Source organism: Sitophilus oryzae, unplaced genomic scaffold (genome assembly GCF_002938485.1).
Source record: "Sitophilus oryzae breed Bouriz unplaced genomic scaffold, Soryzae_2.0 scaffold_888_pilon_pilon, whole genome shotgun sequence".
NCBI lineage: Eukaryota > Metazoa > Arthropoda > Insecta > Coleoptera > Curculionidae > Sitophilus > Sitophilus oryzae.
This window is the reverse complement of record NW_022147514.1, coordinates 558,287-572,844: the sequence shown is the minus strand read 5'-3', so window position 1 is coordinate 572,844 and position 14,558 is coordinate 558,287. Positions and strand designations below refer to the sequence as shown.

General features: G+C 32.4%; 1 protein-coding gene across 3 annotated transcripts in view; it reads left to right on the top strand.

The window, feature by feature from the left end:
* Window positions 1–14,558, top strand: part of LOC115890583 (AF4/FMR2 family member 4-like) — a 298,633-nt gene that overhangs the window by 186,541 nt on the left and 97,534 nt on the right. For all 3 annotated transcript variants that reach the window (XM_030910855.1, XM_030910854.1, XM_030910856.1), the window contains exons 5-7: window positions 7,378–7,458; window positions 11,289–11,381; window positions 11,438–11,468. In XM_030910855.1, coding sequence (XP_030766715.1) covers window positions 7,378–7,458; window positions 11,289–11,381; window positions 11,438–11,468 — 205 coding nt within the window. The remainder of the gene's footprint in view (window positions 1–7,377; window positions 7,459–11,288; window positions 11,382–11,437; window positions 11,469–14,558) is intronic.

Below are 14,558 nucleotides of genomic sequence, written 5' to 3'. Positions count from 1 at the left end.
AAGTGATGCCGAATGGCCGAATATTATTCAAAGCTTTTGGACAGATTCGATATTGATTTGAAACAAAAACTATCGCATTTGTCGAAGTAATAAATGCTGTTCCGTCAAGATAAAGTACGGGTGCACACATGGATATCCTATTATATATATGTACTTAAAGAAATGGATGGACGATAAGAAATTTGGGGCGGTTGAAACAAATGCCTGTTTTGAGGGTCTTGTATAATATAAAATGTAGAATGTATGGGAGGGGGGTTAATTACCGTGATTTTACAGATCTATCGTCTCCCTTTCTCATCATACAGTCTCAAGGCTTTGAAAGAAGCCAGTATCTGAGACGGTTTTACAGAGGGTAGTCTCCATCTCCGATATCAGTCGTATCAAAGTTTTTGGCACGAATGGTTGCCGTCTCTGCGCTCGCTCAGTTATGAGGTGTTCTGGCGTTTCCCCATTTTTCCCACAGAATATACATTCGCCATTGTTTCTTAGCTTCAATCTACGGAGGTGTTCAATGAGCCAGTGTCCTCGCTTAAACCCCGTGACAGTCTATATATTATTCTTACTTAAATCAAAGAAAATCTCTAATTTTTCTCGGTCGTAAGTTCTGAGAAATTTCTTCCGAGTGTCTTGGACCGGTTGGAAGATTCCCATTCGATGTTGCCGATGGAGTCTTGCAGATTCTAGAGTTCCGTTTTAAGTAGGTTTCCATTTGCGAAGCAGAATGGTTCTGATCTAGTTAGTAGAGTGTTCGATCCTTTTCTAGCTAGATCGTTTGCTTTTTCATTGCCTTCTATCCCTTGGTGAGCTAACGCCCAGAGTAGGAAGACTTTATTTTCTTTACCTAATTTGTTAGCTTCAGCTTCTGTAGACATGCTTGGACCAACTTCGAATTAATGGTTATTGAGTTGATCGCTTTTAGTGCTTCTTGACTATCGGATAAGATGTATATTTCCTGTTTTCGATAGTTTTTCGATTTCTGCCTGAAGGATGCTGGAGTAGGTGTCCACTGGTTAAGTTTTTGCCTTACGAGTATATCCCTTTGTTATAGCGAATTGCCACACTGGCGCGACGTACAGCAACTGAGAATGTGCTACACAGGCTAGGATTATTCGTTTAGAACCTTCGGTCCTCCTATATTAGGCTATATTATTAGGCATCAACCTACCCATTGTGGTCAAAGTTCTTTCCGCCTTTCGTTTAACTTGATTTATATGCTCGGCGAATGAATGTTTTGAATCAAGCCTAACTCCAAGGTTCCTCATCTTAAGCATTTTTTGGTGTAATCGTTGTACCGAGAAGATTAAATGAAATGTGAGAGACTTTCCACTTAGTGGTTAATAAAACCGCTTCAGTTTTGCTTGGTGCTAGTTTTAAACTTTTGCGCTCGATCCAGTTGGCCACTCTTAGTAGTCCTGCATTGCAAAATAAAAACACTAAATCACCACAATACACCAAAACACTTTTACTTTTACACTGGACGCGCGTTTCGCTAACCATGTTAGCATCATCAGCAGATGATTATAAACTATAACTTAGTTTTATAAACTAAGTTATAGTTTTGCGTTTTTTATTGTCCGTGTTTTATAAACTAAGTTATAGTTTATAATCATCTGCTGATGATGCTAACATGGTTAGCGAAACGCGCGTCCAGTGTAAAAGTAAAAGTGTTTTGGTGTATTGTGGTGATTTAGTGTTTTTATTTTGCTGTGTAACACCAAAGGTTCCAACCCTCAACTGTAGTCCTGCATTAGCAACACATATGGGTGTATTTTTGTTTTTGATCGTTACCTCCATCGCTACGTCATCGGTAAAATCGATTAATGTTACTTCTTCGGACATAACTGTTTCCAGTAGGTCGTTGTACTAAATATTATATATAGTGTCTTTGATAGAGCTTCGATGTGAAAGTCCCATTTTAACGAGTTGTCTACAACAAGTCCTAAGAATTTTACAGACTCCACGATGTAAATAGTGGTATAGTACTTTTATATATATTTAAAGTTGTATAGTACTTTTATATGACTTTTACCTCAACCTATCAACTTTTTTGCCTCAACCTATCAAAAACTAAAGTTTTGTCATATAAAAGTACTATATAACCTTTTGTACTTAATAACACCACTATTGACGCCGTGGACTCTGTGAAATTCTTAGGACTTGTTGTAGACAACTCGTTAAAATGGGACTTTCACATCGAAGCTCTATCAAAGAAACTAAGCGCTGCCTGTTTTGCGCTACGATCAGTTTCTAAGGAACTTAACTTATCAACCGCTAGCCTATTATGCCCTTTTTGAGTCACATCTTCGTTATGCCCTTCCATTCTGGGGTACTTGCTGCGCAACAAAATTTGATCGGATTTTCTGACTTCAAAAGAGAGCAGTTCGATATTTATTGTATTAACAGTAGAACTCACTGCCAGAATTTCTTTAAAAATTTCAAAATACTGGCTCTTCCTTCTTTATTCATTTTTGAATCCGTTTGCTTAATCCGCAAGCACATATCTGCTGTTCCCGAAAGCCCATCTCATAACTATCCACTTAGAAATGTTAGTTAAGAACTAGTTAAAAGTTCAATACTGTACAATGCCAAAAAAATGTACAATCATCTGCCTTTGAATATCAAGCCGCTTTCATTCTTTCCCACATTTCGCAAAGCTCTGAAATCATGTTTACTGGAGAGAGCCCTATAAAAAAAACGACTTTTTTGTTAATGTTTAATCATGAACAATTTTGAATTTTAAGATTTTGATCATCTCACACACTGGTCAAAGGTCAAATATTTAATATTTTATAACTCTTAAAATTATATCTATTTACAATCTTCCTGTTGTAAAATTTTATTGATACGCCTTTTTTTGTGTTCTGCAATTGTCCATGTTCTATTTGTAATTTTAATGACTTGAATTTTTTTGAATTGTATGATTTGTAATGTATATTTTTTTGTGCTTTTGTTTGTTTTGTAAAAAAGGCTTTGCCGATGAAGCTATTTTGGCTTTTTGCACAATAAAGCGTTATTTGTTGTTGTTGTTGTTATTCCATAGTCTTGGCTCAAGTACTGACCCCCGTGGCACTCCGCTGCCTACGTTAATCTGCCTTTTAGCACCATGTTAGTCAGGGACAATATATCCCATTTCTGCATTTCGTCCAGAATGATCTGCCTCAAAGCACTGTTGAACGCATTTTTCACATCTAGAGTAATTACTGCGCATAATTTTCTGTTATTTGGAGCATAATCTGATGCTTGTCTGGCAGAATTGAGGGTTACTGAGATGATCGCTTTTAATGCTACTTGACTTCGGATAAGATGTCTATTTCTTGTTTCCGATAGTTCCTATCTAAGATAATTTGTACGCATCTTTCGATACCGTAGATTTCTGTCTGAAGGAGAAGGATGCTGGGGTAGGTGCGGAGTATTTAGTTTTCGGACCAAATACTCTATATCTCTGTTCCTGCTTTGGTTTTGGAAGCATCAGCATACCACATTATGGTATGGTCTTTTACCTGCTGAGCAAACGTTTCTCTCCTCCAATCCTTTTTATTACTCAATACTACAGTGAAGTTTTTTTCAAAGATGTACATTCTTGTTATGTCATTGTCTAGCACATTCAAAGGAACGTCGAAAATAATTGATCCAAAATAATTTGTTTATAAATAATTCAGGTCTCTAGGTGAAATCCCGCGAACAGGTACCTACCATATTATATACGGTCAAAAGTAAAGGTAAATATTATTGTAATGGCATAGCTAACGGCTCATTGTAATTATACGTTACGGATTGTAATTAGCGGGCTAAAACTGGGAGCGGTGATGCATAATAACACCGCTGCTACTATATCAAGTGTATATTTTGTTGCTGGTGCGCGTATTAAAGCCGGTTGCCAGTTTAGGGGAGAGATTATGTGCGCGAACAAGTTTATCTCATTTAAATGGATCGATTAGTTCATGAATTTAAACAGTTTAGCTTTATAGTTATTTTTCGGGTTGCTTTAATTTAATAATGGTAGGGATTCCGTGTGGGTCCTTATACACGTCATAGATGACGAACTTTTTAGAAATCCGAAATAAAATATCCATGTTCGTATACCGGGTGGTTTTCAAAAATGGCTCACCCCTATAACTTTTTATATGTTTAGTTAAAAAACGAGATTTGATATTATCGTAAATCAGGACTGATTGACGTATTCAATTAGTTTCGGTCACATCCTGTTTCACCGTAAATTATTTTAGCTTTTTGTTTTTAATTGGTAGTAGCCTGGGTATTTTTTTCACTTTACTTGATAGAAATTGATATTCTGAACAGAATGACATATCATAATAAAACTTTTTTGTATTCTCGCTTAATGAAATTAGTATTGATGTTTCAATCTAGAGTGATATGACAATAAATAAATGTCCTGCCATTGCCACTTGATTTGATATTGTCGGTCTTTTGTCGTATTTAATTTATTTTAATATTTTGTCTCATCTGGTTATTCCCAGCATATTTCGTTCCATTGAGCGTTGTGCGACCAGTTTCCTTATAATGTCGGTTTTAAGTGTTCAGGTTTCGCATGCATAGGTCATGACTGGTAGTACACATTGGTCAAATGTTCTCTTCTTTAGATAAAGTGGCATTCTAGGTTTGAATATGATTGAGTTTCTTCCATAAGTACTCCATGCTAACTTAATTCTTCTCTTAATTTCTGGTAGTAGGTTAGGTTAGTTGTCCCAAATATACATATATTCTTCTATTATTTCCAGTGTTGTGTTATTTACTATAATGTCTTTTCTTTCCACTAGTTTGTCGTACATTACTTTAGTTTTTGCTAAATTCATTTTGAGACCCACTTTATTGCTGGCTGTATTTAGTTCGTTAATTTGTGTTTGTAGTTCTTCAGGACTATTGGCTATTAAGACTACGTCATCAGCGAATCTTAGATGGTTAAGATATTCTCCATCCGTACATATACATATAAAAGCTCAAGGGTTTTTTTGTTACATCCATCCCGCCGAAAGCGCTTCACCAATCTTGATGATTCTTTTTTTAAATGAAAGTTATATATGTCTAGATTTGTTATGAAATATTTTTATATTGTTTAATGGCTATTTCTTTGTGTAAAACGACTAATTATAAAACGTACCTGAAAAACACCTACACACAATACCTCCAAAAATAAATTATTTGTCATTGTCAGTGGTGTGTCAGTTAGATTATATATCAAGTTTTTAGATATTTTTGGGGTCAGTTTATACCGCCAGCTATAGATACATAAATATTAGCACAAAGGTTCATTTAACTGACATTAGTGATTAGTGAATTAGCTACGCAAAGCGATTTTAGGAAATTCATCCTCTTAGAATGTAAAATTATGTCGAACAATTTGTTGTATGAAAATTCGGATTAGATCAGTATGAAAAGAGATTTTTGAAATTCATCAACCAAATGGGTAAAGTTAGTAAAAATTTATATAAACCTTCGTGACTTCGTGGATTATACACATAAAAATTTGCACAAAGGATCATTTAAAAGACATGAGTTAATTATTTGGATATAGCGAATTTATGAAATTCATACCCTTGGGGAGTAGAATAGGGAATGAAAGTTTGCTGTACGAAAATGCATTAATATAGCATCTAGAAGTATAAAATTTTATACAAGGGTTTATTCAGTGACATCAATAATATGAACAAAATATTTCTTCTTCAAATCATTCTTCTAGGAATAAAAAATGCCCTTGAAAAATAAAAATAAATCAGAGGTTTATATCAAGAAAAGCGACAATTGGCAACTTTATATGTCGAAGCTGTTTATTTTAGTAATACAGTTTATATGGGACCATAGGTAGGGTTCTATCTATAGAGGGTAAATAGTCATTTCACTATTTATTATTTTCGAGAGATTTTCTTTTTCTTGAAAAGATTTTGCAAAATTTCGACTTTGGTTAAATTTCTAAAACACCCTATACATAATTAAGAAATAAAAAACCACATCCACCTTCTATCCAATCATACATAATTAGTTTCAGTCAATGGAAGTAGTTAGAAAATTTTGAAAAAAGTGTTAAAAAGCAAAATTTCAAAATCATTTTGGGGCCAAAATTGAACTTTGAAATACTTCGATTTCGATAACTGCTAGAATTATTAAGATTATTTAACTTTTTAGATTTTTTTTAGTTAAAAACCATAATTTCTTCATAATATGGCAACATAGGTAGTAGTTTAAATTTACCAGACAAAAAAAAACGAAAAGCTCCAGTGGTTCTCCAAATTAAAGCAAAAAATTGTTTTTTTTGGAAATTTTTAAAGTAAAATAACTCGGTTATTTTGGAGTTATTTGAAAACCGGTAAAGAGAAAATATGTTTCTTTTATCGAGATCTACCACTCTGAAAATATCACTTATTCTAGACTCGCCCTGTATAATACCGAGAAAATCAACAAAAAGAGAAAATATGTTTCTTTTATCGTAATAATCGTAAAGAAAAAATATGTTTCTTTTATCGAGATCAACCAGCCCTGAAAATATTTGCGCTTATTCAAGACTCGCCCTGTATAATACCCAGAAAATCGACAATTGCTAACTTTCATATATGAAATACGAGTAACTCTAAAACTCTTAAAAACATAGTTTAAATATTGCATTTGTAAGGCTCACACTACTCACTAGCTCGATCTACGAGTCGAACATAGTCGCGGGAAAAAGCTAGTCTATTTTTAATTCTTTCCATCAAAAAAGGTCCAGTCTAGTTGACGGAAGATCTCTTCTAGTGTTGCTGCCAAACCAAACCAAACCAAACAGTTTTGAGGATATCGCGTCTCCCTGTCGTTCTCCTTTCCCAGTGGAGAACTCTGGGGTTGTTTTATATATCATTACTTTGGCTTCTTTGTATATATTTGCGAGAGTTTCTATGTAAGGCTTGTCAATACCTTGTTTATTAGTTTATAGAGGTATATTACAAGCAAAAGAATTATGTTGATTCTCCAAAAGGTAGCTAGATTTTTTTCTATATTCTTTTATTTGCTTGGTTAAAATTATATATCGTTGCCAATAATGACGAGTAGAATCAATAGAAACAGTTTTATTTTATTTTTTAAGAATGATTAAGTTGTAAATTTGTATTCTTTTAAAAAGGTGGTTATAAGGTGTAACAGCATCTACGATTTCTTCCTACGTAAAACGGTCATGAAATTATTTATTACAACCATGCCATGTAATACATATAATTACTTTCAATAATACATTAGTTAGCAGTGAAAAACTTTCTCTTAATACCTGGTTTGTTGTTAATAATTTTTTCAGAAAAGTTTGTTAGTCTTTTTATAAAATTATTGAAACTCTTTCTACATTACCTGTTTTTCCAAATCAACAATCAATAATTCAATTTACATGTTTTTTTTCAGAACCAGCCTCCCTTAGCAGCTCCTCGGGAACCGTTACCTTCAGCCACACCAGGTCCTCAAGATGTGGACAATATTCTTAAGGTTAGTTTCAATAATTTAGTATCTGTAATTAGATAGCAAGAATGTGCTCGATTAGGTAACAGCCTTATTAAAAAGTCTTTATAGATAAAGTAATTATACCTTATAATTATAATTAATAAAAACTGAAGGCACAATATCAAATATCAATATTAGTCAATGAGCAATATCAAATATCAATATTAAACTAGGAACAGCTACTTAACATACTTGATATTTGTATTATTGTAATGACTGATGATTGAGTTTTCATTTTTATTTTACAAATCTGTATATTTTTTGAGAGTGCGATTTTTGAACAAATCAAGTAATAATTTTATTTTTGTTTTTTTATGTTCTTTGACCTTTAAAATTATATTTTTATATATGTTTTCTCTTGTTTTTAGGTCAATAAATAATTTTCCTTTTATTTCATTAAGTACATTTATTTTTTTTTATACACCGTCTAACGTTTCGACCGATTTTTTGGCCTTCTATGATCTACGTTCTTGGGTAAGTAAAACAAAAATATTTTTATTGTATTTTTAATGATTTTTAAAATTTGTTTAATGTAATAATTGTAGACTCTGATGAAGGCCAAAAAAATGGTCGAAACGTTAGACGGTGTATAAAAAAAATAAATGTACTTAATGAAATAAAAGTAAAATTATTTATTGACCTAAAACCAAGAGAAAACATATATAAAAAAAGTAATAATTTTATCTAACTTCTTAAATAACAAATACATAATTGAATATAAAATAATGCTTAATAACACGAAGGTTCTCTTTTATATTTTGCATATACCGGGTGCGTCTCAAAAGTGACCCCTATAATTTTTTATTTTTTCAGATAATAAAACGAGATTTGGTATGTTAGTATATGACATAAATTAGGATTATTGATTGACGTATTCATTTGTTTTTGGTCATTTCCTGTTTCACCGTATATTAGTACAACTTTTGATTTTTAAATGAAACCCTCGGTATTTTTTTACTTTATTCGATAGAATATGACACTCTGAATAAAATTACATATCATTATGTCAACTTTTGACATTTTCGCATATGGTTTATTTGATATTGTTGCGGTTCATAACGCCAATTTGACTCGAAGTAGCAAGTGTGTGGTACCAAATTATTCGTAAAAAAATGCTTCTTCCAAATATGCTAATGAACCACCCTTGTTCGATTTGAAAAAAATGAGATATAATATTAAAAATACGAGTTGGGGGGGGGGGGAGCATCTTTTAACCGGCCAGGACAAGACACGAAAAACATTAGAGGGTCAAATGTATTTTTCCAAGGCTCCTTGATTAAAAATTAGTTTTTTTTTAACACAGCCATGGTACTCTCGATTGAAATTTAAAATACGATTTATTTATAAGCGAAAATGTCAAAAGTTGACATATAATATGTCATTCTATTCAGAGTGTGATTTTCTATCGAATAAAGTAAAAATATACCGATGGTGCCATTTAAAAATCAAAAGTTGTAGTCATTTCCGGTGAAACAGGAAGTGACTAAAAACAATTGAATACGTCAACCAATTCTAATTTAATGTCATATACTAATATACCAAATCTCGTTTTTTTCCGGAAAAATAAAAAAGATGTATTTAGATTTATGATGACTTTAGTTAGTATTAGATGTATTGAGTTATGATAGACTTATTTTGAAAATTTCATAGGTCTAAATTTGTATCTACACGCGAAAAAATATACCTACATAAATCTCTGTCGGTACTACCAGCAAATTACAAATGATGCGTTACGATTTTTTCTTACACTCATCTTCCTAAAGATTTCACCTGCCATCATCTTCTTTCGTCGTTTGTCTATTTATCTTAGGTTTTAAATTATTCTGGCATTGTAAAAATGAGGTATAGGGCACCAGCAAACTTCATAAGACGACGCATGGTGTCATCGATGACGTGCAACGGAAATTGTTCCAATTTCCCTATACCTATGAATTATATCAGAATATTTAAAAATAATGAAATATAACTTTTTCAACGCACTTCGTCTCAAATATATGACGACAATCTATTTATTGGTCATTTTGCAATAAACTGAATATTTAACAATCGTTCTATTATATTTTCGGTCTTGACTAATTTCACAAAAATCGTTTTTTCGCGTTTTTTGAGCCTGCGCTGCGGGACCACAGTGCGTCGTTAAGACTAATCCGTCCACGTTTAAATTCTCCATACCAACGAGAAATTGTGGACTAATGCACTGCTTCGTTCCTAAACTGGTTCCGAACTAACTATTATTTCGAAGAATATAATTGAAGGAGTTAGAATCATAAGGGTCTAAGTGACATTTTTTAAAAATATGAGTTTGACCCATATTTTCAAAGTTAAATGTAGTGTTTGTTTGGTAGCAAAGAGATCCAAGTGATTCTGGGACGTTTGGCGCCATCTATTAACCGAGCAAGAGAATTACTAAGTTTTATCGCATTTATTCTTAGTGTCAAAGGGATTGAAGCGCACTTGGACCTATTTGACTCCCAAATTTTTTGCAAAGTTTTGTCACATAGATGCAATATAATTGACGCGTGCAAACCGGCTCTTGTGTTTTTCTGATATTTTGTGTGTTAAAATAAGTAAATAGAAGAAAAACAATTCCGGTAAGAGACTGTATTACAAAAATCATTATTTAAGGTGAGTTTTATAAAACAGTATTATAAAGATGCTCTATAAACCATTATTTTTAGTATGTCAAAAGTCTTCCTAAAAGTGTTACTCATTTGTTATGTTATAGTGATCAATGTGGGGGCCAGAACAAGAACAAAAATATTGCGAAGTTGTTTATGTATTTAGTCCAATCTACTAGCCTGGAAAATATAGATCACAAGTTGTTTGAAATTAGACATTCATATATAGACTGCGATCGCTCTTTTGCCCGCATTGAGAAAACTATTAACCGTTTTTGTTCCAGGGGACTGGACTGAAGTTATAAAAAAAAACATCTAAAAAATTCACTGTTTATGAAATGAAAAAAACTGATTTTGTTTCATTTCAACATCTTAACAGTATAATGATTGACCCAAGAAAGGACGTTGAAAAGAAACCGATAAAGTGGCGTGAGATAGTCTGGTTCCAATTCAAAAAAGAGTCTTTCTTTTCTTTTTTGTATAGTAAAGTAAGAACACCTTTTGTTCCTATGTGTCAAAGCGAGAATTGCTCGACGCTTAAATGGGGAAGACCATCTTTGTTGCTAAATAATGAAGTATTCAAGCCCTTATATCCAACTTCATTGAAGATTCCGTACATAAAATGGGAAAATCTAACCAAACTTCTACCATTTATTCCACCTATTCACCATGACTTTTATTTAACTATCCTCCATGAGGCAAAAGCAAACAAAAGTTCCAAAAAACAATCAGACGACGGTTATGGTTGAAGTTGAGGAAAATCCAGAAATGGCTGAAGGCAACGACAGTGTGGTGTCGGATTACGAAAATTAGAATTATTTGGCTAAAGTTCTTGTTGTAATTTTTGATACCTTTTTTGTATAATAAAATGTTAGTTATTTCTATAAAAAATCGACTTATACCTTTTTTTCCTGACAGAAATTGATGAAAGTTGTCAGAAGCATATGGATCCAAGTGACATAAAACTAGTTAAATACAGTTTTTTTCAGTCTGTGGCAAACGGTATATGAAATAGTTACGTGAACTGCATTCTTTTACGCAACAATCATTTCAAATGCGTTCATGCAGAATTTACAATAGGCAATCAACTTTAACTTTAATTATCTCAAAACAATGCCAGATGTACTTTTAGACCCTTATGATTCTAACCCCTTCAATTATTTTACAAAATTTGATTTTGAAATATTTTTTTTTCAGGAAATGATTTTTCCAACAGCGGCGATTTCGGCAATAGCAGCTACACCGAGGATAGATTCTGATAATAAGTATCAGTATAACCCTTTGGTAAAGGTAAGGAGATACATTATTGGACCTTTTTTGGATATAATTAGGTTCAATTATTTCAGGTGCCAGAACCTGTAACGCCAGTACTGAAAAGTAAGTATATTTCTGTTTATTAATTATTAAGGTGTTAACAGGGCTTTCGTTATTCTTGTTTGGGTTATGTATATTATGATTATATATTATCAATTTTTATATCAACATAGGACCCATTCTGCTTTGTTTCGAAGCTACAAGGCGTTTTTTTTTCGATTTATTATAACTTTCTTCCAAGTGCCTTTAAAGATTCGAATGTAATTTTGAGGGTAAAAGTTACTATAAGTGCTACATATTTTAATGCTAAAAAAGTGTCTACAGATTCACCTGGGACGTTCATATGGTTTATCACTGAAATTATACAGGGTGGTCCTTAATGACATGCTAATATTTAAGGGTGTGATTCTTGGACCTATTCTAAGAGAAAATCGTCATATGAATGTATATCCTAAACATCTTAACTTCTGAGATACAGGGTGGTAAAATTTTATAATTTTTTTTTTCATGACAACTATGATTTTATTATATGTAGATATCTTTGTAAAACTTGATACGTGTCTTCTATGGATCAAAATACCTTTTTGGTGTACAGGGTGGTCGAAATTGGTCTGTTTTAACAGAGAAAACCTATTTTCTCACTAGATAGAGCAAAACCGACGTAGATGTCATGGGTTCGATTTTTAAGACACGTTTAATGGCAAAACCACCTGTTGATATTTTCACTGCCAACTGATATACGGGGGTCTTTTTTTGAATTTTTTACCATTTTGGAAATTGCCTATAACTTGTTTATTTCGCCGAATAATAAAATTCTGTAAAAACGTTCTTAAAGCACTTTTTAAGCACAATCCAGCGGTCTAGTCAGTTTTTTCTATACTTGCTCTTTTTGTCAGAAATAATAAAAATATAATTATTTAAATGGAAATCATAGTTGGCTATGAACTTAAAAAATGCTGATGTTTAACCCTTTCCAACGATATACAGTCATGGGTATTTATTTCTAAGAATGAGAGAAATATTAGAGTTTTTTTTTTTGTATCGAAGGGCCTTGATTTTGTGTTGACCTAGTTGCCTAATTATTTTTTATCGCAATTTAATATTCTATTTTATTATTTATCTGCAAAATTAAAGACTTTTGAAAAGATAAATCGACATTCTTTATTAGTTTTGCTAATTACAATTAAAACGCCATTAAATGGAGAATTTAGGGAGAATCGGATTGGAACAAGGGGCCCCCATATCTTGGCCTGCTAGGTCCTGTGATTTAATTTCTTTCGACTTTTTATGGGGGAAATTATAATAAAATAGTCGTATATAGCTTTTAACGCCTTGGAACTAGCAACAGAAATTAAAACATTTTATAATATATAAGGGAAGAATCATTGGACGAGAGAAGAATTGCAGCAGGCTACTAGGCAAGCTTTTGGACTTATTACACCAGTTCGCCTAATAAATCGCTGTAACTTTGTGCGCAAAAGATGTTTATTATACATATATATTCAACGAGAAGATGCTCAGTTTCAACATCTTAGATGAGTTTTTTTAGAAAACTATATTCGTCAGTCAAAAAATACATTTTTTGACTGACCCCTTTTGTTCTTTGTTTATTGTATCGATTTCAATTTATAATTACTAAAATTATTATAGAATGTTAATTTACCTTTTCAAAAGTCTTTAATTATGCAGATTAATAATATAGAATATTAAACTGTGATAAAAAATAATTAGACAACTAGGTCAACACAAAATCAAGGCACACTTCGATACAAAGATGAGAAACCTATTATTTCTCTCATTCTTAGAAATAGGTATCCATAACTTTATATCGTTCGAAATGGTTAAACACCAGCATTTTTTTAAGTTCATAGCCAACTATGATTTCCATTTAAAAAATTATATTTTTTATTATTTCTGAGAAAAAGAGCAAGCATAGAAAAAATCTCACTACGCCATTGGATTGTGCTTAAAAAAGTGCCTTAAAAACGTCTTTACAGAATTTTAATATTCCGCGAAATAAAAAAGTTATGGGCAATTTTCAAAATGGTAAAAAATTCAAAAAGACCCCGTATCTCAGTTGGCAGTGAAAATATCAACAGGCGGTTTATGCCATTAAACTTGTCTCAGAAATCGAGCCCATGACATCTATGTCGGTTTAGCTCTATCTAGTCAGGAAATAGGTTTTCTCTGTTAAAACAGAACAGTGCCTGTGTCGTCTATACGGGTTTTACATTGAATATTTTTGGAGAAAAAAGTGGTATACCACTGACTTCTTTTAAAATAAAATTATTTTCAAAATCTCCATTCGTTTCTAAACATTTTTACCTCCTCATATTTTTTGTCCGGCACATAGTTTTTGCTTAAAAAAATTAAAGTCAGTTTACTTCAGGGTCAATCGCTGAAAATCTGATGTATACAATGACTTGTATCGAAATAATTTCTTCATCGACTGGGGAGGAAATGAAGAAATAAAACATTTTTTTATATCAAAATAAGCATTTTGATGCATGGAAGACGTGTATCAAATATAACACCAGAGATATTTCGAAAAAAAAATAGAAAATTGTACCACCCTGTATTTAAGAAAAACTGTGCACTACTGATTTTTAGCCGTATGGTAGGCTATTAGGATCGGCAAAAAAAAGTTTTTTTAATTTTACTCAAAATGAGTTACTTGGGTCATAAATGACCTAAATACAAAATATTTTCATGGTGTCTGTCTGTCTGTCTGTCTGTCTATCTCTCCGTCTGTAACACGATAACTCAAAAACCGCTGAACCGAGTTTAACCAAATTTGGCACAAAAATACTGTGGCATCCGAGAATCTGGCCATTAGTTTTTGGTGGGGGTGGGGGGTTGGTAACGGGGTATGGGAGGGGGTTAAACATTTTAAAAAATCGTAACTCCAAAATTAAAGTAGCTAGCGAAACGCGGTTTTCAAATTAAGATTAGGAATAATATTTGAAACAAAATCCATACATATATAAAAGCTCAAAGGGTTTTTTTGTTACATCCATCCCGCCGAAACTGCTTTACCAATCTTGATGATTCTTTTTTTAAATGAAAGGTATATATGTCTAGATTTGTTATGAGGTATTTTTAAATTGTTCAATGGCTATTTTTTGTGTAAATCGACTAAATATTAAAACATAC